Source organism: Vicia villosa, linkage group LG2 (genome assembly GCF_029867415.1).
Source record: "Vicia villosa cultivar HV-30 ecotype Madison, WI linkage group LG2, Vvil1.0, whole genome shotgun sequence".
NCBI lineage: Eukaryota > Viridiplantae > Streptophyta > Magnoliopsida > Fabales > Fabaceae > Vicia > Vicia villosa.
In genome coordinates, this window is record NC_081181.1 from 30684961 (window position 1) to 30709615 (window position 24655).

At 36.6% G+C, this 24655-nt stretch overlaps 2 protein-coding genes across 2 annotated transcripts; one reads left to right on the top strand and one right to left on the bottom strand.

The window, feature by feature from the left end:
• Positions 1 to 4246: 4246 nt before the first annotated feature.
• Positions 4247 to 5124, top strand: LOC131646057 (GCN5-related N-acetyltransferase 1, chloroplastic). The gene has a single exon (XM_058916225.1). The coding sequence runs from the start codon at positions 4486 to 4488 to the stop codon at positions 5056 to 5058; it is 573 nt and encodes a 190-aa protein (XP_058772208.1). The 5' UTR covers positions 4247 to 4485; the 3' UTR covers positions 5059 to 5124.
• Positions 5125 to 19914: 14790 nt separating this feature from the next.
• Positions 19915 to 21999, bottom strand: LOC131648783 (uncharacterized). Its single transcript, XM_058918510.1, has 6 exons — positions 21889 to 21999; positions 21353 to 21753; positions 20945 to 21084; positions 20666 to 20784; positions 20001 to 20231; positions 19915 to 19926 (listed from the first exon to the last, which is right to left on the bottom strand). The coding sequence occupies exons 1-6, from the start codon at positions 21997 to 21999 to the stop codon at positions 19915 to 19917; spliced, it is 1014 nt and encodes a 337-aa protein (XP_058774493.1).
• Positions 22000 to 24655: the final 2656 nt, after the last annotated feature.

The following is a 24655-nucleotide window of genomic DNA, read 5'->3' on the forward strand; positions in this document are numbered from 1 at the left end:
ATGAACAAGTATATATGCAGAGAATCAATTTAAATGCGATGAATTAGAAGCTTGAGATTTAAGAACATGTTCAAACCGTGAGTGAAGAGTGCAAGGCCTTCTCACGTGCTATGAGCATGTATATCGATTGAAAATGATCCTTGGTGGCCTTGGGAAACTGATACAACTGCTGGAACTGATTGAATGTGGATGCTCCAAGAATTTTTTGCTTGCCCTAGTTTTTTGAGAAAGTTTGGAAGCTTTAGAACCCTAGTGCTTCAACCAATTTTTCGTCCCCTAATTGCTGAGTGAATGTAGATATATATAGGGTGAGAATTAGGGCACAACTTTGGTCTTGAATCTTCTTTAATCCATAGTTGCAAGTCTTGGAAAATATGATTGATAAAAGCTTCTAATTTTGGCCAATCTCAATTCAATCTTACCAATGTGATTGTGCACGAAATTAGATGGAAATTATGACACTTATTTGATTGGATCTTATTGGAAGTTAAGGCAAAATCAAATCCTTTCCATAATTCCTTGATTATTTGATTTAAATCATTCTTTAAATGAATAAAAATTAATATAAAATCAAATAAAATTCATAAATTCGTGGAATTTGGATTGGATCTCTTTGGTGACTTGAGAAACAATATTGGATCATGAAAAGTTGGGCTCCTTTACAAAAAATTTCATTTTTACCCTTATTTTCTTCATGCACCTCTCTCAAAAATGACCAACTTGGACAAGGCATATCTCCCTCAATTTTTATCATATGGCGATGATCTAGGACTTTTTGGAAAGCCCAAGATGTCCTCTATAAGCCACTTTGGAACGTATTTTGCATTTGGATATTTTATCTTGATGATATGGCTCCTGATAAAAAACAGCTTTTTGCGAGCTTTCAAAAAGGACCTGTAATGTTTTGATCCATATCTCTCAAATGAAGCATTTTTAGCCTTGGCCTGTGAGAGACAAAGTTGTATAGAATTCAATTTCCTTCAAAATGAGCTTTGGATGAAAAATTTCTAATGTTCCATGTGAAAGTTATGGCTGGTCAAAGTTCAGTTGACTTTTAGGTCCAAAACCCTAATTTAGAACCTTCTGGTTTTGTTGATTTTTGAACTTTCCTTGATGAATCATGATCAATCCTTGATCAAATGATGAATGATACTTCAAAATAAGGAGGTTGACCAAAAATCAGGAATTATGATTGTACTTTGACCATTGTTGACTTTTAGGTCAAATCAGTCGACTGTTGGGCATTTGAGTTGTTTTGTGAATCAAAGCTTGAAATATAGTGGGCAAATTTGGGGGTATGACAGTGAATCTGATTCTGATCCAGATTCTGATCCAGAGTCTAGTGGTAGTCATGATTTTGGAGGGGATGACTCTGGAGGCGGTGACTCTGGAGGTGGTGACTCTGTAGTAGGTGACTCTGAAGTAGCTCAAAGGCCACAAAGAGTCAGAACCATACCTAGAAGGTTTGCAGATTATGACATGTTGCAAGACACAGAAGTTGACTCAGAGGGAGATGTCATTCAGTGTGCCATGTTAGTAGATTTTGAACCAGTGGGTATTAAAGAAGCGCTCAAGAAGAAAGTCTGGCTGAATGCTATGAAAGAAGAACTTGAGGCTATAGAAAGAAACAAGACTTGGAAGCTGACAGAACTTCCAAAGAAGAAGAAAGCCATCAGCGTCAGATGGGTTTTCAAGGTAAAGCTGAAGCCAGATGGATCAGTTGGTAAGCACAAAGCAAGGCTAGTGGCCAGAGGTTTTCTTCAGAAACCTGGACTAGATTAATTTGAGGTGTTTGCTCTTGTAGCTAGACATGAAACAATCAGACTGGTGATTGCTTTAGCTGCAAACAGAGGTTGGTCCTTGATGCATCTGGATGTAAAGTCTGCATTTTTGAACGGTCCATTACAAGAGGAGGTATACGTGTCACAACCCCCTGGCTTTGTGAAAAAGAATCATGAAGGGATGGTGTACAAATTACACAAAGCTCTGTATGGATTAAAGCAAGCACCCAGAGCTTGGAATTTCAAAATTGATTCATTTTTCAAGAAGCAAGGGTTTCAGAAGTGTGAGATGGAATATGGAGTTTATGTGCAACATTCTGGAAGCAATATGATTCTGTTGTGTCTTTATGTTGATGACATATTGCTTACAAGGAGTTGTCCAGAAGATCTGATGAGGTTCAAGAAGGTGTTTATGAATGAGTTTGAGATTACAGACCTTGGAAAAATGTCATATTTTCTAGGGATGGAGATTCTGTACTCAGGAGATGGTATCATTCTGCATCAGCTGAAGTATGAGTTAGAACTTCTGAAGAAGTTCAAGCTGGAGAATTGCAAAGATATTGTTACACCGTCAGAAACGAATCAGAAATTGGACTCTGACTCTGAAGGTGAAGATGTTGATGCTACAATCTTCAAACAGCTGGTGAGTTCTCTAAGGTATTTGTGTAATACCAGGCCTGCTATATGCTATGCAGTTGGATTGGTTAGTAGGTTCATGAGTAAACCTAAGTTGTCCCATTATCAAGCTGCTGTTAGAATCTTGAGATATATCAAGGGAACTCTGAAGTTTGGCATATTGTTTCCTTCTGGGAGAAAAGAAGAATCAGAGTTATTGAGTTACTCTGACTCTGATTGGTGTGGAGACAGAGTTGATAGAAGGAGCACCTCTGGATATTTGTTTATGTTTCTGGGAGGTCCTATCTCTTGGAGTTCCAAGAAACAAGCTGTTGTTGCTCTATCAACTTGTGAAGTTGAGTACATTGCAGGCGCAATAGCTGCATGTCAAGCTGTGTGGCTTCTGAATCTATTATAAGATCTAAAGATTAAAGTGAAGAAGCCTCTGAAGCTGATGATTGATAACAAGTCTGCAATCAATCTTGCCAAGAATCCTGTGTTACACGGAAAAAGCAAGCATATTGAGACTAAATATCATTTCTTGAGAAGCCATGTCCAGAATGGAACATTAGAAGTTGTGCACTTTAGCACCCAGAAGCAGATGGCAGATGTTTTGACGAAGGCAATCAAGACGGATCAATTTTTGCTCTTAAAGAATGGAATTGGCGTTGTCAGCTTTGATTGAAGAATATGAATTAAGGGATGGTATTAAAGAGTAATTCATATTCAGAAGATGAGCATCAAAAGTTCTGATGTGGATTGATCTTTTGAAGGTTACTCAGAAGATAGTGTTGACCAGAAGTTCTACCTTCTAGGTCCTGTTAGCTTAACTATTTAGTTAGTAAGGGTACTTTAGTATTTCTTAGTATTGTATTGTTTGTACCTTAGACTTGTTCACTAAGTTTACTCTATTAGGGCTTATGTGGCAAATTTTCTTTTGTATAAATAGCCTTGTAGTAGCTATCATTAATATACAACAACAATTATTCCCTCATTCTTTTGCGCTGTTATTCCTTTTGTTTATTCTCTTTGTTATCATCTTTCATTCTTGTGCACCAACACACAAATGAGATATGGAAGCAAATCCTTGAATGGATTAATGTGAACCATATGCCTCTGCCATGGAATGAAGAGATGAACTGGATAAAGGAGTATGTTGCCAAAAAAGGATGTAAAGCTAGCCTTATGAAATTGGCCTTCACTAGACCCTATATGGAATTTGGCTTAGAAGAAATGACGTGGTTTTCGGACATAATACTCATACTGATATAGTTTATAGCATTCTAGATTGTATAGTTTATACCTTTGTGTATAAACAATTTTTTTATAGTAATACATTCTATTTGCTTCAAAAAAAAATAGTTATTTATGAAATATTTAAAATAAGTAAATAAATAAATATTTATTTTGAATTATTAAGTTAAGCATTCATCATTAAAAATATTAAGAACAATTGGTGTAGTTTTAAAATGACTATCATTTTATCTTATATATGTTTTATTTTTTATTTTAAATTTAAAAATATTTAATATTACTGCAAATTATGGTAATAATTTATCACCAACATACATTAGCCCAATTATAGTTTAAAAATAATAGTTAAAAATAGGAAAAAAATCAATTTAAACAAAAATATGTACGACTTAATTAATACAGCCCAATTAAATTTAAAAAAAAAAATTAAATCAAATCTTTTTTTTATCATAAATTAATTTAAATTCTATAATTTTTTGTGAGGAAACAATGAGTCTTCACTCGATAAATAATAAAAGAATGATATGGGAAAATAAACCTCAACTTTCATTGAGATCTCAAGAGGATTTATAATTTGAGACATTTTTAGTGGTAGTATTAGAAACTCCAATGTGGACCAAACAAGAAAGAATGCACATAGCCAGCCAATTACAATAAACTCCTAACCAAACCAACCACATTATCCTTAAAGCCTCTTCCACAGCCACAAACCAAACCACAGCAAGAACAACAACAACAAACAGCTTCCCAAGTTCCCCAACTCCATTAAAGTCACAAATCACAAACTACAAAGACAGAACAGAGATACAGAACTTAACTTCTTCTACCGATAATAATGCTCCTACGCGGCAACATCTCCGCTCCTCTCTCGCCCTCTCTACAACTCAACCTTAAAACACGAACTCCCCATCGAAACATCACCGTTTCATCCCGGTCAAGCCTAGACTATCCACTATCTATATCCGACGAGGCACTAGAGTCTCGGGGTTTCATTCTACGTCGAACCGCGGAGGGGCTAAACCTGGAAGCGTTGAACAAAGTATTCGTAGCGGTGGGGTTTCCCAGACGCGACCCGGAGAAGATACGAGTGGCGCTTGAGCACACGGATTCGATGGTGTGGGTGGAGCAGAGAAAGTCGCAGAAAGCAGTTGCGTTTGCGAGAGCTACAGGGGATGGTGTTTTCAATGCGATTATTTGGGATGTTGTTGTTGATCCTTCGTTTCAAGGGATTGGGCTTGGGAAAGCTGTTGTGGAGAGGCTTATTGAGGATCTAGTGGGGAGAGGGATTTCGAATATTGCTTTGTATTCTGAGCCTCGTGTTCTTGGGTTTTATCGGCCTTTGGGGTTTGTTTCTGATCCCGATGGGATTAGAGGAATGGTTTACTCTAGAAAACAAAAGAGAAAATAGTTGGACTTTTCATTGTATTTTGATGATGGATTTTTAATTTATTGATTAAATATCAAATTTTAGCTATGTTTTTTAAGAGTGACTACATTATCTTTATTGAGAATATGATAAATAGAGATAGTTCTATAGACAATGCATTTAGATCGAATGGATCCTTCCTTGAACAATATTTCAAACCCTCTCAAATATTTTAGAGATTATATGCAAAAGACTCATGATAACTCAGAAAGTAGAAAAGATAATCTGGAATTTTATTAAAGATGATATTAGTTTTTCGTAATGTGTTTTTTGAATTTGGAATCATCAATTTATAGGTCAAGTTATTGTTTAACAAGGTTGCGACCCTTGAAGTAATAACACTCTTTCAACAACACTTTTACCAAAAATTATATTATTTAGCCTGCAACAACACTTTTCAAGGGTTGCCTATTTTTATTCTGCAACATTTCAACAAGTGTTGCTTATTTTTTAATTTAAATTCAAAACATAAACAACAAACAAAAACAAGAGCAACATACATCGCAGTGTGTGGCGGCTTGCCGCCACGTGCCTATCGAAGGTCGGCCGCCTGAGCGTTGTTGGCCCCATCATACCATGTCGAGAGTAGCCCGATTGCTCCAATGCATCGTGCATAAGTACTTAAGGGCCTCTTACGAGCCGCCACTAACGCCTTTACATCCACGTCTGCGGGGACACCGACAAGGAGGTGTATGGAGAAGACAAATGACATAAGACTTAAGACCACCACACGTGTCCCTGTAGCACCTTATCCTCTTTATCTCTTTTATTGAGTTAATGAGTGTAACTCTTTATAAAGGATTTCAAAGTGAGTAATGTTTTTTTATGTGAGTTTATATCTTATGCATTTATTGTTCATTAACTCACTTGCTTGTTTCCCTTGTAATTTTGGAACTTCTGGATTCTTGGATTGTCCCACCTCTTATCCAAAGTATCCATAACTCAAATTCTATTGACACCAACATATCTGTTCCCAATTTTCTCCACCATGCACCTGAAACTTTCCTGAGTATATCACTCAATTACTGCCTAACTTACTGCTCAGACCAGGAAGATAAACCTCCCTTTGGATCCAGTGGCAAAACTACTAAATTTAGGTTTTAAAACAATTTTAAAAATTGACAAAGCTGAGAATTAATCCCATGTAACACCCCAAATCTACCCAATGGTTATAAAGGAAATCAGAGTGCAAAAATCTAAAAAACAACATACTTGAGGCGTCACATTTATCAACTTAAAACAAATTCGCATACAAGCTCATTAGTAAAGATACATAACATATATCAATAGGGATTACTCATAACCAAATCAACTTTAAAACAATGCAGCGGAATTCATAAACTTATAAACATCAAATATAATAGCATCTTTGTCAATGTGACAATAACTAAACAAAACGTCTTTACAAAAAAACACAAGAGTTCAACAGAAAACATGACAAAATGAAACAAAACAAGCGTCAATCCCCCCGAGTACTACGTATCAGAGCAAAGGACACCAACTCAAGCTACTAACGACAACAACTACTCCTCATTGTTACCTACACGTAACCAACAAAGGGTAACATTCAAACAGAAGGAGTGAAATATCAAACACTATAAAGGAACATATGATAATACTTTTAGCAAAGATAAGATCATACATAGCTTACCACTTCTCAACTTAAGCACTTTCATCATAACAATCATGATATCAATCAATCGTAATAACAAACTCAAATTGCAAGTATGTCATCAACAGATAATAATACTCACTTTATAATCACAATAATTCAAAATGCAACTTAAATGCGACTTAACATTATGCATATGCATGTGGTACCATTTGGAGTAAAACTCCCGTCTCAAACATTTTCCATTTGGGCCATCGTCACTTTGCCATTTTCAAGCCATCGTCGTGGTTGTCATTTTCAGGCCGTCTCAAACAATGCAATGGATAGGACTCATTGATGCACATCCACAAAATACAACATTCATAATACACAACATCGTCTCATCAACATCAACTCAGTGCCAAGATTTCAATGGCAACAACAATATCATTACTATTAGAGTAATTCAACACTTCTCAATCACTTCTTTATGATATACAAACATACATATCAACTTTGTTAGAACAAGATTTGTTCTGATCAATTATCTTAGTTTTGATGATAACAATAATATGAATTTTGCTTAAGATAATATGGTACTCTAATCCAATGCAATTTCCTTTTCAGGAAATATATAAAGAGTATGCATAATTCAGCGCTCAGAAGCTTTGTCTCAAGGGTTCAGCATGCAACATCAGAACATGGTCTGGCAAGACATCAGAAGATGGTCGAAGCAGAATCAGAACATGGGTCTATGGAAGCATCAGAAGAACATGAGATCAGAAGCACTGAAGTTCTGATGGTATCACGCTCAGAAGCACTTCAAGGTCAGAAGATCAGAAGATGCTTTGCACCAAGCTGTTTGACTCTGATGATATTCAAACGTTGTATTCACAAACATCAGATCAGAAGGAAGTACAAGTGGCAAGCTACGCTGTCTGACAAAAGGAACGTTAAAAGCTACTCTAGGCAACGTCAGTAGACACAGCGTGAACAAGGCTCGAGGTAGTTGACAAAAGCGTATAACATTAAATGCGATGATGTACGGAACACGCAAAGCATTAAATGCACTCAACGGTCATCTTCTCCAACGCCTATAAATATGAAGTTCTGATGAGAAGCAAGGTTAACGATCCTGAACCAAAACAACTCATATTAACTTGCTGAAACTCTGTTCCACTCAAAGCTCAGAATCTTCATCTTCATCAAAGCTCACTACATTGCTGTTGTAATATATTAGTGAGATTAAGCTTAAACATTAAGAGAAATATCACAGTTTGTGATTATAGCTTTTAAGAAGCAATTGTAATACTCTTAGAATTGATTACATTAAGTTGTAAGGAACTAGAGTGATCGTGTGGATCAGAATACTCTAGGAAGTCTTAGAGGTTATCTAAGCAGGTTGTAACTAGAGTGATCGTGTGGATCAGTATACTCTAGAAAAGTCTTAGAGGGTATCTAAGCAGTTGTTCCTGGAGTGATCAGTGTGTGATCAGAAGACTCTGGAAGACTTAGTTGCTGACTAAGTGGAGAACCATTGTAATCCGTGCGATTAGTGGATTAAATCCTCAGTTGAGGTAAATCATCTCTGCGGGGGTGGACTGGAGTAGTTTAGTTAACAACGAACCAGGATAAAAATAACTGTGCAATTTATTTTTATCTGTCAAGTTTTTAAAGCTACACTTATTCAAACCCCCCCTTTCTAAGTGTTTTTCTATCCTTCAATTGGCATCAGAGCGCCGGTTCTAAGGTGCAAGCACTTAACCGTGTTTAGAAAAGATTCAGGAAGAGAAAAACGCTTCAGTAAAAGATGGCTGGTGAAATTGAAAAGTCTACACCTGCATCTACATCTGGCTCTGCTGAGCAACACAACGGTAACAATGGTTATACTAGACCGCCGGTATTTGATGGTGAAAACTTTGAATACTGGAAAGATAAACTGGAAAGTTACTTTCTTGGTCTAGATGGTGATCTATGGGATCTTCTGATGGATGGTTACAAACATCCAGTAAATGCCAGTGGCGTAAAGCTGACAAGGCAAGAAATGAATGATGATCAGAAGAAGCTTTTCAGGAATCATCATAAATGCAGAACTGTTTTGCTGAATGCTATCTCTCATGCTGAGTATGAGAAGATATCTAACATGGAAACGGCCTATGACATATATGAGTCCTTGAAAATGACTCATGAAGGAAATGCTCAAGTCAAGGAGACTAAAGCTCTCGCTTTAATCCAGAAGTATGAAGCCTTCAAGATGGAGGATGATGAAGACATTGAAAAGATGTTTTCAAGATTTCAAACTCTTACTGCTGGATTGAGAGTTCTTGACAAGGGATACACCAAGGCTGATCACGTAAAGAAGATCATCAGAAGCTTACCCAGAAGATGGGGTCCTATGGTGACTGCATTCAAGATTGCAAAGAATCTGAATGAAGTTTCTCTGGAAGAGCTTATCAGTGCCTTGAGAAGCCATGAAATAGAGCTGGACGCAAATGAGCCTCAAAAGAAAGGTAAGTCTATTGCTTTAAAATCCAATATCAAGAAATGCACTAACGCTTTTCAGGCTAGAGAAGAAGATCCTGAAGAATCAGAATCTGAAGAAGAAGATGAACTGTCCTTGATCTCCAGAAGGCTAAATCAACTCTGGAAGACCAAGCAAAGGAAGTTCAGAGGCTTCAGAAGTTCAAAGAAATTTGAACGTGGAGAATCTTCTGATGACAGAAGATTTGACAAGAAGAAGGTCATGTGCTATGAATGCAATGAGCCTGGACACTTCAAGAATGAATGTCCAAAACTTCAGAAGGAAAATCCCAAGAAGAAGTTTCATAAGAAGAAAGGTCTTATGGCAACCTGGGATGAGTCAGAAGATGATTCAGACTCTGAAGATGAACAGGCTAACTGTGCGCTGATGGCGACAGAAGATGACGGATCAGAATCTACATCAGAATCAGATTCTGAAGAGGTATTTTCTGAACTTACTAGAGATGAGTTAGTTTCCGGTCTAACTGAACTTCTGGAATTCAAGTCTCAGATTAGTCTCAAATACAAAAAGCTGAAAAAGCTATTTGAATTTGAAACAAAGAAGCTTGAGTTGGAAAATTCTGAATTAAAAGAAAAACTTTTAAAATTATCCAATAATGTTGGATCTCCTTCTGATTCAGAAAAATCCACTCCTAGTCTAAACCATATTCTGAAAGAATATGATTTAAGTTTCAGGAAGTTCTTATCTAGGAGTATTGGCAGAAGTCAGCTAGCTTCTATGATATATGCTGTGTCTGGAAACAAAAGAGTTGGCATTGGTTTTGAGGGTGAAACCCCATACAAACTTGAACCTGTTGATGAAATGAAATTCACATACAAGCCATTGTATGATCAGTTCAAGTATGACCACTCCCATGATATTAGGCACACTTCACATGCTCAAAGTTTTCACATAACACACACCAAAAAGCATGTGACACAACCTAGGAAATATCATGAAACTCACATTAAGAATTATCATGCTGTTCCTTCTATTGCTTACAATGTTAAACCCAAGTTCAATCAGAACTTGAGAAAATCTAACAAGAAAGGACCCAAGAAAATGTGGGTACCTAAGGATAAGATTATTCCTATTGCAGATATCCTTGGCTGCAAAAAGGACAAAGCACAACATGTCATGGTACCTGGACTCTGGATGCTCACGACACATGACAGGAAGAAGGTCTATGTTCCAAGACCTGGTGCTTAAGTCTGGAGGAGAAGTCAAGTTTGGAGGAGATCAGAAGGGCAAGATAATTGGCTCTGGAACTATAAAGTCTGGTAACTCTCCTTCCATTTCTAATGTACTTCTTGTAGAAGGATTAACACATAACCTCTTATCTATCAGTCAATTGAGTGACAATGGTTATGATATAATCTTTAATCAAAAGTCTTGCAAGGCTGTAAATCAGAAGGATGGCTCAATCCTATTTACAGGCAAGAGGAAGAACAACATTTATAAGACAGATCTGCAAGATCTTATGAGTCAGAAGGTGACTTGTCTTATGTCTGTTTCTGAAGAGCAGTGGGTCTGGCACAGAAGATTAGGTCATGCTAGTTTGAGAAAGATTTCTCAGATTAACAAACTGGATCTTGTCAGAGGACTCCCTAATCTGAAATTCAAATCAGATGCTCTTTGTGAAGCATGTCAGAAGGGCAAGTTCTCCAAACCTGCATTCAAGTCCAAGAATGTTGTTTCTACCTCAAGGCCATTAGAACTCTTGCACATTGATCTGTTTGGCCCAGTCAAAACAGCATCTGTCAGAGGGAAGAAATATGGATTAGTCATCGTAGATGATTATAGCCGCTGGACGTGGGTAAAATTCTTGAAACACAAGGATGAGACTCATTAAGTGTTCTTTGATTTCTGCATTCAGATTCAATCTGAAAAAGAGTGTAAAATCATAAAGGTCAGAAGTGATCATGGTGGTGAATTTGAGAATAGATCCTTTGAAGAATTCTTCAAAGAAAATGGTATTGCCCATGATTTCTCTTGTCCTAGAACTCCACAGCAAAATGGAGTTGTAGAACGAAAGAATAGGACTCTGCAAGAAATGGCCAGAACCATGATCAATGAAACCAATATGGCTAAGCATTTCTGGGCAGAAGCAATAAACACTGCATGCTATATTCAGAATAGAATCTCTATCAGACCTATTCTAAATAAGACTCCTTATGAATTGTGGAAGAATAAAAAGCCCAACATTCATATTTCCATCCTTTTGGATGTGTATGCTTTATTTTGAACACTAAAGATCATCTTGGTAAGTTTGATTCCAAAGCACAAAAATGTTTCCTTCTTGGATATTCTGAACGCTCAAAAGGCTACAGAGTATACAATACTGAAACATTGATTGTGGAAGAATCAATCAATATCAGGTTTGATGATAAGCTTGGTTCTAAAAAACCAAAGCAGTTTGATAATTTTGCAGATTGGGATATTGACATATCAGAAGTTGTTGAGCCAAGAAGCAACGCATCAGAAGCAGAGCTTCTCAGAAGCAAAGAATCTGAAGATCAAGTATCAGCTTCTCTGGAGAATCTAAGCATTTCTGAAGAACCATCTGTCAGAAGATCATCCAGACTCACTTCTGGTCATTCAGAAGATGTCATTCTTGGAAAGAAGGATGATCCAATCAGAACAAGAGCATTCCTTAAGAACAATGCAGACTGTCAATTAGGTCTTGTATCTTTGATCGAGCCAACTTCTGTTGATCATGCTCTAGAAGATCCAGACTGGATAATTGCTATGCAAGAAGAACTGAATCAGTTTACAAGGAATGATGTTTGGGATCTTGTTCCTAGACCAGATGGATTCAATATAATCGGTACAAAATGGGTCTTCAGAAACAAGCTCAGTGAGAAAGGTGAAGTGGTAAGGAACAAAGCCAGACTGGTGGCTCAGGGTTATAGTCAGCAAGAAGGGATTGACTATACAGAAACCTTTGCACCAGTGGCCAGGTTAGAATCTATTCGTCTATTAATTTCATTTGCCACTCAACATAACATCACTCTCTATCAGAAGGATGTTAAGAGTGCCTTCTTAAATGGTTATATAGATGAAGAAGTTTATGTCCATCAACCTCCTGGTTTTGAAGACTCTATGTCTCCTAATCATGTTTTTAAACTAAAGAAATCGTTGTATGGATTGAAACAAGCTCCCAGAGCTTGGTATGAACGCTTAAGTTCTTTCCTTCTGGATAATGGTTTCACTAGAGGAAAAGTGGACACTACTCTCTTTTGTAAAACATTTAAAAGGGATATTTTAATTTGTCAAATATATGTAGATGATATTATTTTTGGAACATCTAATGCTACACTTGGAAAGGAGTTTGCTGAGTCTATGCAGGCTGAGTTTGAAATGAGCATGATGGGAGAACTCAAGTATTTCCTTGGAATACAAATAAATCAAACATCAGAAGGAACGTATGTTCACCAAACCAAGTATGTGAAGGAACTTCTGAAGAAGTTTAATCTTCTAGACTGCAAAGAAGCCAAAACTCCTATGCATCCAACATGCATCCTAGGTAAGGATGAGGTAAGTAAGAAGGTAGATCAGAAGTTATACAGAGGTATGATTGGATCTCTTCTATATTTGACTGCTTCTAGACCTAACATTCTGTTCAGTGTTTGTTTGTGTGCTAGATTCCAATCAGATCCTAGAGAATCTCATTTAACTGCTGTTAAGAGAATTCTAAGGTATCTGAAAGGTACTACTAACGTTGGCTTAGTTTACAGAAAATCTAAAGAATACAACTTAGTAGGATTCTGCGATGCTGACTATGCTGGAGACAGAATTGAAAGAAAGAGTACTTCAGGAAGTTGCCAATTTCTTGGAAGTCATTTGATCTCCTGGTATAGCAAGAAGCAAGCAACTATTGCTCTATCAACAACAGAAGCAGAATATGTCGCTGCTGCTGGTTGCAGTACACAGATGCTCTGGATGAAGAGTCAGTTAGAAGATTATCAGATATATGAGAGTAACATTCCTATATTCTGTGATAATACTTCTTCTATATGTTTATCTAAGAATCCTATTCTTCATTCAAAGGCTAAACATATTGAGATTAAACATCATTTCATAAGGGACTATGTTCAGAAGGGTGTTATATCTTTAAACTTTGTTGATACAGACCATCAATGGGCTGATATCTTTACAAAACCCCTGGCTGAAGATAGGTTTAAGTTCATTCTGAAGAACATCAGTATGGATTTATGCCCAGAATGAGAAGATGAGAAGTTCTTATGTATGAGTATCTTCTGAAATGAAAGTGGATTATTTTTTTTTATCAGAAGTTCTGTTTGAAATCTTTTAGAAATTATGATTCGGTTATTACTAACGTTTCATTGTCTAAGTTGATTCAGAACCTCTTTTAAAGCAAAACAGCTGTAACGTTTTATCTCGGGATGGTAAACCTGTCGTTACTGTTCATGGATAAGCGCGCGTGCAGTTGAAGGGACGCCGACCATAGGTAACTGTGCTAGTCACCTCATTTGTCTTTATTATCTCTCCTCGTGTCACGTAACATTAAATGCTATCCATCATTTGTTTCATTTTATTTTCTTTTAAATACTCTTCAAACGCTTTTCCTTCCCTCTTATATTTTCTCTAGTACACTCTGTCTTTGTTTTCTTTCTCTATCTCTTTGCATTCATATCAAACCCTAGCTGTTCATTATCTGCAAATCCATCATGAACTCTTCATCAAGCCCAGAAAACCATGGAAATGATCAAAACAAAAAGAGAAAAGCTGTTGAAACATCTTCGTCCAAACCCAAAAAGATAAAGATCACCTATGACCCTCTCAAGGTGAATCCATTCGAAGCAAAGTTGTCTGGAAACTATTCTAGACGTGTGTTTCAACCCCCTGGTGAAAGCCCTCCATCATCTCCATCTTCTTCCTCATCTTTTTACCTTCAAGACTCAACTTCCTCTTCATCTAACCTTTCCTCTCCCTCAACCCATTCCGAAGAAATCTCTTCATCTTCACCCGCTGAGAATGTTGTTTCTGATAGAGATTGTGGAAGATCTGCATCAGAATCAAGTCTCCCTGACCCCTCGCCTGGAAGCCCAAGAAGCAGCAAATTATGACAGGGTTCAAGACATGCTGGCGCAGATTTTGTCTTAGCTAGGGTCTTAGTCTTTGGTCTTAGTAGTTTTCTTTCCTTGTTGCATCTGCTTGTTAAACATAGGAACCGTTTGTAACATCTTTTGATTATCAATGAAAAGTTTCTTTGTTTTTACATTCCAGTAATTTTATTTGTCGTTTTATTCATCTGAATCTTTTGATGTATTCTTTTTGATGTTATGACAAAAAGGGGGAGAAAGATAAATGATAAATGATTTGATTAATCTATCAGTTGCTGGGTAAAGCTCCCACACATTTTCTAACAAGAACTGCAAGTTCTATATGGTTTAAGTGTTTTGCAGGTATAAAGAAGTGAAGAGAATCTTCAAAGCAAACACAAGAAGCAAAACCATGAGAAGTGTTCTAAAGAAGCAAAATCATGGAAACTGAAGCAAGCTGAGTGCTGTCAAGCTTCAGAAGCAAGAAAGAAGAATGAATCAGAAGCACTGAAAATAGAATTTGATCCATATTTGTCTATTTGCTCTGACAAAATTCTATTTGCTCTGATAACATTATTTTAGCCTATATGGCTCTGATACATATCATGTGTTCCAATATACATTTTATGTTCTGACTCGTTCATGCTGACTTTTGTCGTTTAGTTTTTGTTCTGTAACATTTCAGGATGTAGAGATGCTCTGATAATGCTCTGGTACATTCAACAATGTTCTGATACAAATCTAGCATGAAGTGATGTTGGTAGAAATTCAAGCTCTGAAGCTATCCGAGGGAAGCAGAAATCAGAAGCTGTGAATGTTCTAAAGATCCAGAAAACTCAAGTTCTGAAGCTGTCCTAAATGGAAGCAGAAATCAGAAGCTGTGAATGTTCTGAAGATCAAAGAAATTCAAGTTCTGAAGCTGTCCTAAAAGGAAGCAGAAATCAGAAGCTGTGAATGTTCTGAAGATCAAAGAAATTCAAGTTCTGAAGCTGTCCTAGATGGAAGCAGGAATCAGAAGCTGTGAGTGTTCTAGGGATCTAAAGAAATTCTAGTTCTGAAGCTGTCCAATGGAAGCAGAAGTCAGAAGCTATGAATTCTCTGAAGACAGAAGCTTATGTGATCGTCTCTACCGAAATAATCAGGGAAGTCTTTTATTAAAGTTCTTCGATTATTTATTTCAGGGGGAGATTATTTATCTCAGGGGGAGATTGTTAATCTCAGGGGGAGACATATTCATATGCTTATGCTATAGCTGTGTAATTTGTCTTTTGCCGTCTGCTCTTTCTGATCGCAAATTCATATCATTTATATATGTTTTTGTCATCATCAAAAAGGGGGAGATTGTTAGAACAAGATTTGTTCTGATCAATTATCTTAGTTTTGATGATAACAATAATATGAATTTTTCTTAAGATAATATGGTACTCTAATCCAATGCAATTTCCTTTTCAGGAAATATATAAAGAGTATGCATAATTCAGCGCTCAGAAGCTTTGTCTCAAGGGTTCAGCATGCAACATCAGAACATGGTCTGGCAAGACATCAGAAGATGGTCGAAGCAGAATCAGAACATGGGTCTATGGAAGCATCAGAAGAACATGAGATCAGAAGCACTGAAGTTCTGATGGTATCACGCTCAGAAGCACTTCAAGGTCAGAAGATCAGAAGATGCTTTGCACCAAGCTGTTTGACTCTGATGATATTCAAACGTTGTATTCACAAACATCAGATCAGAAGGAAGTACAAGTGGCAAGCTACGCTGTCTGACAAAAGGAACGTTAAAAGCTACTCTAGGCAACGTCAGTAGACACAGCGTGAACAAGGCTCGAGGTAGTTGACAAAAGCGTATAACATTAAATGCGATGCTGTACGGAACACGCAAAGCATTAAATGCACTCAACGGTCATCTTCTCCAACGCCTATAAATATGAAGTTCTGATGAGAAGCAAGGTTAACGATCCTGAACCAAAACAACTCATATTAACTTGCTGAAACTCTGTTCCACTCAAAGCTCAGAATCTTCATCTTCATCAAAGCTCACTACATTGCTGTTGTAATATATTAGTGAGATTAAGCTTAAACATTAAGAGAAATATCACAGTTTGTGATTATAGCTTTTAAGAAGCAATTGTAATACTCTTAGAATTGATTACATTAAGTTGTAAGGAACTAGAGTGATCGTGTGGATCAGAATACTCTAGGAAGTCTTAGAGGTTATCTAAGCAGGTTGTAACTAGAGTGATCGTGTGGATCAGTATACTCTAGAAAAGTCTTAGAGGGTATCTAAGCAGTTGTTCCTGGAGTGATCAGTGTGTGATCAGAAGACTCTGGAAGACTTAGTTGCTGACTAAGTGGAGAACCATTGTAATCCGTGCGATTAGTGGATTAAATCCTCAGTTGAGGTAAATCATCTCTGCGGGGGTGGACTGGAGTAGTTTAGTTAACAACGAACCAGGATAAAAATAACTGTGCAATTTATTTTTATCTGTCAAGTTTTTAAAGCTACACTTATTCAAACCCCCCCTTTCTAAGTGTTTTTCTATCCTTCAAACTTCACAATACATCACCAAATAGGGAGAATACAATTCAAGAAAAGTTTTCAAAAGTCATTCCAATCATTCTCATTAGATATACATTGATTTGAGATTTACGGAGGTTCAAACGGTGCATAAAAATGAGTTACAGATCAAATGATACAGCAAATAGAAGTTTCAAAAAGTTTTTGACAACAAAGTTCGCATAGAGGGCTTCAAGCACGCTTTGCAGAACTAAAAACAGAAGAGAACCATCTTCGCAGCTCCACTTAGCGGGCCAATCTCGCTTAACGAACTCGCGAATTTCAAAATTTGTTCCCAGACTTCGCTTAGCAGACCAATGGTCGCTTAGCGCACATGTGATTTTGCAGAAAAATGACAACAAACTCAGTTCTGCGAAAAAGCTAACCCACCACTCAAAATCACTTTCAAACATCAATTAAAAGCACATATAACCAATATTGAACATCCATTAACAACAATCATTATCAAAAACATGTTTAGAACACAAATTCATAGAAATCTCATATGACCCCAACAATCTCAAATTCACAAACATGATTACTAAGCATATAATCAAAACCCCACCATAATCTATCATAATACAATCCCTTATCATGAAAGAATCCCACCCTTACCTTGGGTTTTGGATTGAAGACAACTCTATGTTCCAATTTGGGATTTGACCTAGCTTTCTCTCCTTTTCCCTTCTTTCTCTTCTTTTCTCTTCTTTCACCAAATGATCTTCTAATTTTCTATTTTCTCAATTTCCCTTGTTTTGTTAAACTTACTAACTTATTATTACTAATGGGCTCTAATTAGCACCTTTCATTTACTAACACTAACACTAAGTTAGGCCCAATAGCTAATAGTCTAACCATGCCATTACTACTAATTTCCAAAAATAACATAAAGCCAACTAATCATATAATTAGAAAATAATTCACACAACACACAATAAAATAAATAATTAAACTAAAACGGACGTTACATCCCATGCCTCAAAGGGCAAAACATACACACTTTACCACTAAGCTAATAATTTGTTTATTTTAAATATTTGGTTCAAAAAATATATATTAGATGATATTTTGAAAAATCTTTAAATTAATATTTAAAATCAAACTTTTTCAATAAGTATATAAATTTTAGGCAAAATACCCTTTTTCGTCCCTTAACTTTACCTCGGGGTCCATTTTGGTTCTTTAATTTTTAAAACGTTCAAATAGACCCCTTATGGGGTCCATTTTGGTCCTTTAATTTCTAAAACGTTCAAATAGACCCCTTATCTATTAAAAAGGTGGCACATTAGTCCTTTCAGTTTACTGGATTGAAACAGCCGTTAAACAATGTATATGTGGCCTATGACGTGTATATGTTTTACACGCGTGGCAGGTTACGTGGCATATGTTAATATCAAGGTCCAGAAAATTCTTAAAATTATTAAAAATTTACTCTCACCAAGGTTCGAATTGAAGACATCATGGTTAATAAACACTTTGCTATACCACCAGGCCATGTTCCGTTTTGTTGATTTTATTTCTTTCTGTAGCTACTTATTTAACTACTGCAACCATTTTATTTCAACTCAAAAATCTTGACTATTATATTATTATTATTATTACTATTACTATTATTAATATTATTATTATTACTATTATTACTATTATTATAACTATTATTATTATTATTATTTTTATAAGTATTGTTATTACTATTATTATTATTATTAGTATTAAAGGCAAGAAACTATCCCAATTCCCTCATTGTTCCAAGACACAAAATCTTAAAAGATCATCAAGCGATTGAATAGTCCTCTCTATTTGACCATCGGTTTGCGGATTATACGCCGAACTCAAACGCAACTTCGTACCCAAAGCACTTTGTAAACCTTCCCAAAATCTCAAAGTGAACCTCGGATCTCTATCCGAAACAATGCTCGATTGAATACCATGCAAACATACAATCCTCTCGATGTACAACTTAGCAAGTCTCTCCATCGAATAATCCATCCTCATCGGAATAAATTGAGTACATTTCGTCAACCTATCCACAACGACCCAAATCACTTCACAATTACCTGATGTTCTCGGTAAACCCGAAACGAAATCCATAGAAATACTATCCCACTTCCACTCGGGAATAGATGACGGTTGCATCAAATCAGACGGTTTTTGATGTTCAATTTTTGACTTTTGACAAGTCAAACATGAATACACAAATTTCGTTATGTCCTTCTTCATACCTTGCAACCAAAACATTTTCCTCAAATCTTGATACATTTTAGTAGCACCAGGATGAATACTTATACCACTTCTATGCCCTTCCTCAAGGATTTTCTTTCTCAAATCCATAACATCCGGAACACAAACTCGATCACGACACCTCATGATACCATTCTCATCAATCCGAAAGTCACCAACTTTGCCTTGATTAATCAATATCATAACATCGACTAACTTCAAATCTGATTTTTGACCATCTCGAATCTCATCCAAAATACCACTAGTAAGCTTCAACATACCAAGCTTCACACAACTAGAAGTCTCTTCACATACCAAACTCAAGTCTCTAAATTGTTCCAACAAGTCAAATTCTCGAATCATCAACATAGACATATGCAATGACTTCCTACTCAACGCATCGGCTACAATATTCGCTTTACCAGGATGGTAATACAGACCAAAATCATAATCTTTTAAGAATTCCAACCATCTCCTTTGCCTCACATTCAACTCTTTCTGATCGAACAAATACTTCAAGCTCTTGTGATCACTAAACACATCAAACCTCGATCCGAACAAATAATGCCTCCAAAGTTTTAACACAAACACAACAGCTGCCAACTCCAAATCATGTGTCGGATAATTCCTCTCATGAACTTTGAGTTGCCTTGAAGCATAAGCTACAACTTGTCCTTTTTGCATTAGAACACCTCCCAAACCCAACAAAGAAGCATCACAATACCTAACAAAAGGTTCTAAAGGATCCGTTAAAATCAAAATATGAGCCGTAGTCAATCTTCTCTTAAGCTCTTGAAAATTCGCTTCACACTGCGAAGTCCAAATGAAAGCTTGACCCTTCCTAGTCAATTATGTCAACGGTAACGACAACTTAGAAAAACCCTCAATGAACTTCCTGTAATAACCAGCCAAACCAAGAAAAATTCTAATCTAAGAAATAGACTTAGGAGCTTCCCATTGAGATACAACCTTAATCTTCGAAGGATCAACGGAAATACCACCACTTGAAATCACATGCCCAAGAAAGATTACTTCCCTCAACCAAAACTCACATTTAGAGAGCTTAGCAAATAGCTTCTTCTCTTTCAACACTGTTAACACAATCTTCAAATGCTCGGCATGTTCCTCTTCACTCTTAGAATAAATTAAGATATCATTGATGAACACAACAACAAACGTATCCAGGTAATCATGAAAAATCTATTCATATATTCCATAAAAACACCAGGTACATTAGTCACACTAATCGGCATCACATAATATTTATAATGACCATACCTTGTCCGAAAAGTAGTTTTCTGAATATCCTCCGCCTTCACGTGGATCTGATGATACCCAGACCTCAAATCAATCTTGCTAAACACACAAGCTCCAACCAATTGATCCATCAAATCATTAATTCTCGAAAGTGGATATCAGTTCTTAATCGTCACTTTGTTCAATTGTCTATAATCAACTCATAATTTCATCGAACCTTCTTTCTTCTTGACCAATAGAACAAGTGCACCCCACGGCAACACACTAGGACGAATAAACCTCTTCTCAAGCAAATCTTCTAGTTGACTCTTCTACTCTTTCAACTCAGAAGCAGACATCCTATATGGAGCCATCGATACAGGACTAGTTCCAGGAACCAAATCAATCGAAAACTCAACCTCGCGTTTCGGCAGTAAATCACTTATATCTTCAGGAAATACCTCCGCAAAATCACAAACTATCGGCAATTCCTCAATGGTTCTCTTCTCATGCATATCTAAGGTTACCAACAACATAAACAATTCAACTCCATCTTGCACCGATTCATCAACTTTCTTAGCAGACAAAAAAATCTTCCTTAACACCAATCTTAGGAAAGATAACTGTCTTATCAAAACAGTTGATATACACACGATTAAACTCCAATCAATTCATACCCAAAATCACATCAAGTTGTTCTAAAGGAGGACAAACAAAATCAATCCCAAAATCTCTACCAAAGATACTCAACGGACAATTCCGACACACATAAGAAGTAGAAACATAACCCATAGAAGGTGTATAAATAACCATACTTCTACGCATATCAGATAACACAAGATTCAATCTCATAGCACAATCCAAAGAAATGAAAGAATGTGTTGCACCGGTATCAATAATAGCATTCAAAGGTGTACCATTAATAAAGCACGTACCTTGGATTAGCCTCTCATCAGTAGTGGCCTCCGCACTAGATAATGCAAACACTTTTCCCTTCGCTTGCTCCTTTTTTGGTTTGTCACATTTGGTACTAATGTGACCTTTCTCTCCACAGTTGAAACAAGTCACACTTGAACCAGTCCTACAATTGTTTGCTTAGTGACCACTCTTTCCACACTTGAAACATGTCACGGAAATCCTTATCACAATTAATAGCACAATGACCTTCAACACCATATTTGAAGCACTTAAGTGGAGTGGAAGATCCTCCCGCACTTAGCTTCTTGCCAAAACCAGCTTGTTTCCTCTTGTCGTCATACGATTTCCCACGATCTTGATTTTTCCCTTTCAAGCTCTTGTAGAAAGAAGCACTTTCCCTATTATCCTCATCATAAATCTGACTCTTGTTAACCAACTCAGTAAAACAGGTAATCTGTTGGTAACCAATAGCCTTCTTAATGTTATGTCTCAAGCCATTCACAAACTTCAAGCATTTAGATCCCTCAGCATTAACAGTATTGTAATGGGGACAATATTTGATAAGCTCCTGAAATTTAGCAGCATAAACAACAACAGTACCATTTCCTTGTTTCAACTCAAGGAACTCCACCTATTTCTTCCCACGACAATCTTCCGGAAAATAGTTCTCCAAGAAGACATCACGGAAAAGGCCCCAAGTAACCTCAATGCCATCTTCTTCAAACCTTTGAAGAGTGTTGTTCAACCAATCTTCAGCTACCTTTTCAAGCATATGGGTACCAAATTGCACTTTCTGAGCATCAGTACAGCTCATGACTCTGAAGATCTTCTCAATTTACTCCAGCCAAGCTTGAGCTTTATCAGGTTCATGCTTACCCTCAAAGATAGGAGGATTGTTTGTAACGCCCCGAATTTAATTAATTAGTTAATTAAATTATTTGAGAATTTAATCATTGGATTTAATCGAAGTTCGAGGATCAATCGGAATTGTCGGTATTATTTTGGGAAGCGTATTTGGATTATTAAGTTAAAGTTGGATTTTATTCGGTTAGTCGGAGAATTAATAAAGTTGATTTCGTTGAAGAAATAATATTATTATTAATATTGGACTATTTGTATTTAATTCGAATTTTATCGACGAAGTCGGAATTATTTTATTAAGTTGGCATGGTAATTAATCGGATTAATTTGGTGAAATAAAGTTGAAGTGTTATTTTATTAATGAGCTTAAAAATAACTTTGGATTTAATTTGAGTTGTTGGGAAGTAAGGAGGGGGTATGTAACTTAGGCCCAATTATGTTGGATTTAGAATTGGGAGAAGGAAGAACTATCATAACACAAAGAGGAATAGGGTTTGGAGGAGAGGTGAAGAAGAGAGCCATGGCGGAAGAGAAAAGATAGAGGAAGTCCAATTTTCGCAGCAAGTTTCTGCCATGAGACACCTTAGTAAAACGGACGTTTCTCCCAATCCAACCGTTGGATCGTCGCGGTTCTTGGACACAACGTTCCAGACTCGTAGAGGTAACTTCTGACCGGAGCGATTTTCGTTTTGATGATTTTAAGTCCATCTGACAAAGAGATTTTCGAACAGATTTTTGTTGCGTCTCTGCACGTTGTTAGAAAAGATTTTCGGAGAAAAGATGGAAGCGGCGGCATAAGCTATGGCAACCGGGAGAGTAGAGAAATCTCATATCCAAGGTAAGGGGTGGGGTTCTAACTCTATAACCGGACTCATGATGAATGATATGCGGGGGTTAATTTTGTAGGAAATTATTCCGGTTTATTTGTGTGTGGTTTATGTTGCAAAACAATAATTTTTATGCTATTGTGTCGAATCTTGTTGTTGTTGAATCGATAGTGTAGTTAAATTTGTAGTGCAAAATAATTATTGGAATACTTGGAGATAGGAATATGATGATTGTATGTGGGATTATGGTGTATTTAGTTATCCGGAATTAATTGAAAATTATAAAGGTAGTTCGTATATGCTAGTAGGTGATTGTGATCGGCTTGTTTTGTGAATTATGATGAGTACGTTGTGTTGTTATTTCTTTGTGATTTCTGAGTGATGTGTATATTGTTGTTGTTTTATGCGAAGTTGCAGGATGTTTCAGTGACGATGTATACCTCTATTTATTGGTATAGCGACGATATAGGCTTATGCCTTTTGTGACGATGATGTTGTTGTTGTATGTGTTTGTTGCATTCATATACATATGCATTTTGGCGACGGCCTAGATTGGCAAATTAGTGACGAAGGCTTATGCCTTGATGCCTCTGTTAACTGGCAATTGGCGATGGGGGCTGAAGCCCTGGGTACCACATGCATGTGCATTTGTTAGAGTCTCATTATATGTGGCATGAGTGTGATTTAATTGTGACGTGATGTGACTTGAGTTGTTGAATTGTGATAATGTGAAGTTGTAATTATAAGTTGTTATACTAATGACGTGTTGTGGCAGGTATCGTCTAGAAGATGAAAAATAGTTGTTATAACTATTATTATGTTGTTGTTGATTTTGTTATTATATCTGTACAGTTTTAAATTGTTGTTATAGCTGTCGTCTTAAAGTTGTAAAGTGATAATTTTGTATGATTTAATTCTAACATATTAATTATCATACTTTTGTTTATATTTTTGGATATCTCACCCCTTCTGAATGATGTTTCCCTACCATGGGAAATTGACAGGTACTCAAGATAGCGATGGAAATTTGAAGTGATTTTATGAAGTCTTTAATTGCTGTTATTCGAGTTGGTGTCTTGCTCTGATACGTAGCACTCGCGGGGATAAAATAATTATTTTAATTATTATTTCTTTTGCTGAATTTTTATATGGTTTTGGTTTAAATTGTAACTCAAAGTTAGCGTGCAATGATGCTACGACTTGAATTGAATATTTATGAAGTTTGTTGATTCCGCTGCGAGTTAATTATTGAATTTAAACAAAGTGAATTTTAGTAATGATTTGATTATCGTTTTAAATTTATGTGCTATGTATCTATGTGAAGGCAAATAAGCCGTAACTGTTTTTGAAATGACGAATATGTGATACCTCAAATGAACTTGTTTGGAATTTATACTCTGACTTTCCGTATAATTTATCGGGTAGATTTGGGGTGTTACATTAGTGGTATCAGAGCAGGTCGGTCCGTCCGGCAAGAGTTGTCTAATTGTTGTTTATCCCTTAGTACGCGACAAGTGTGTACAACACTGTCGGTACTTGTTGTTTTTTATTGCTTGTTGCAGGAGTTGGTTTGGAACTAAGTGAGGGAGAAGCTGTACTCCTCGGTTATGATTCGGTTGTAAGTTGTTGGTGCTTCGGTAGCGAAGGACACCTGAATATGGAAATAAGAATTGCATATGCGTTTGGTGTGGAATAGGTTGTCGAGAATGATGAAGTGAGATTGTATAACCAGATGTAAGAAAGTGGTAGCTATTGCTACGTTGTAAGATGTTTCAAGATATT

Coding starts and splice junctions, on each gene's coding strand:
- LOC131648783 (XM_058918510.1), bottom strand. CDS start 21,999: ATGAGCTGTACTGATGCTCAGAAAGTGCAATTTGGTACCCATATGCTT. Junction 21,085..21,352: donor TGGTCACTAAGCAAACAATT/GTAGGACTGGTT, acceptor TGATATGCGTAG/AAGTATGGTTATTTATACAC. Junction 20,785..20,944: donor ACAACTTGATGTGATTTTGG/GTATGAATTGAT, acceptor TGGTAACCTTAG/ATATGCATGAGAAGAGAACC.
- LOC131646057 (XM_058916225.1), top strand. CDS start 4,486: ATGCTCCTACGCGGCAACATCTCCGCTCCTCTCTCGCCCTCTCTACAA.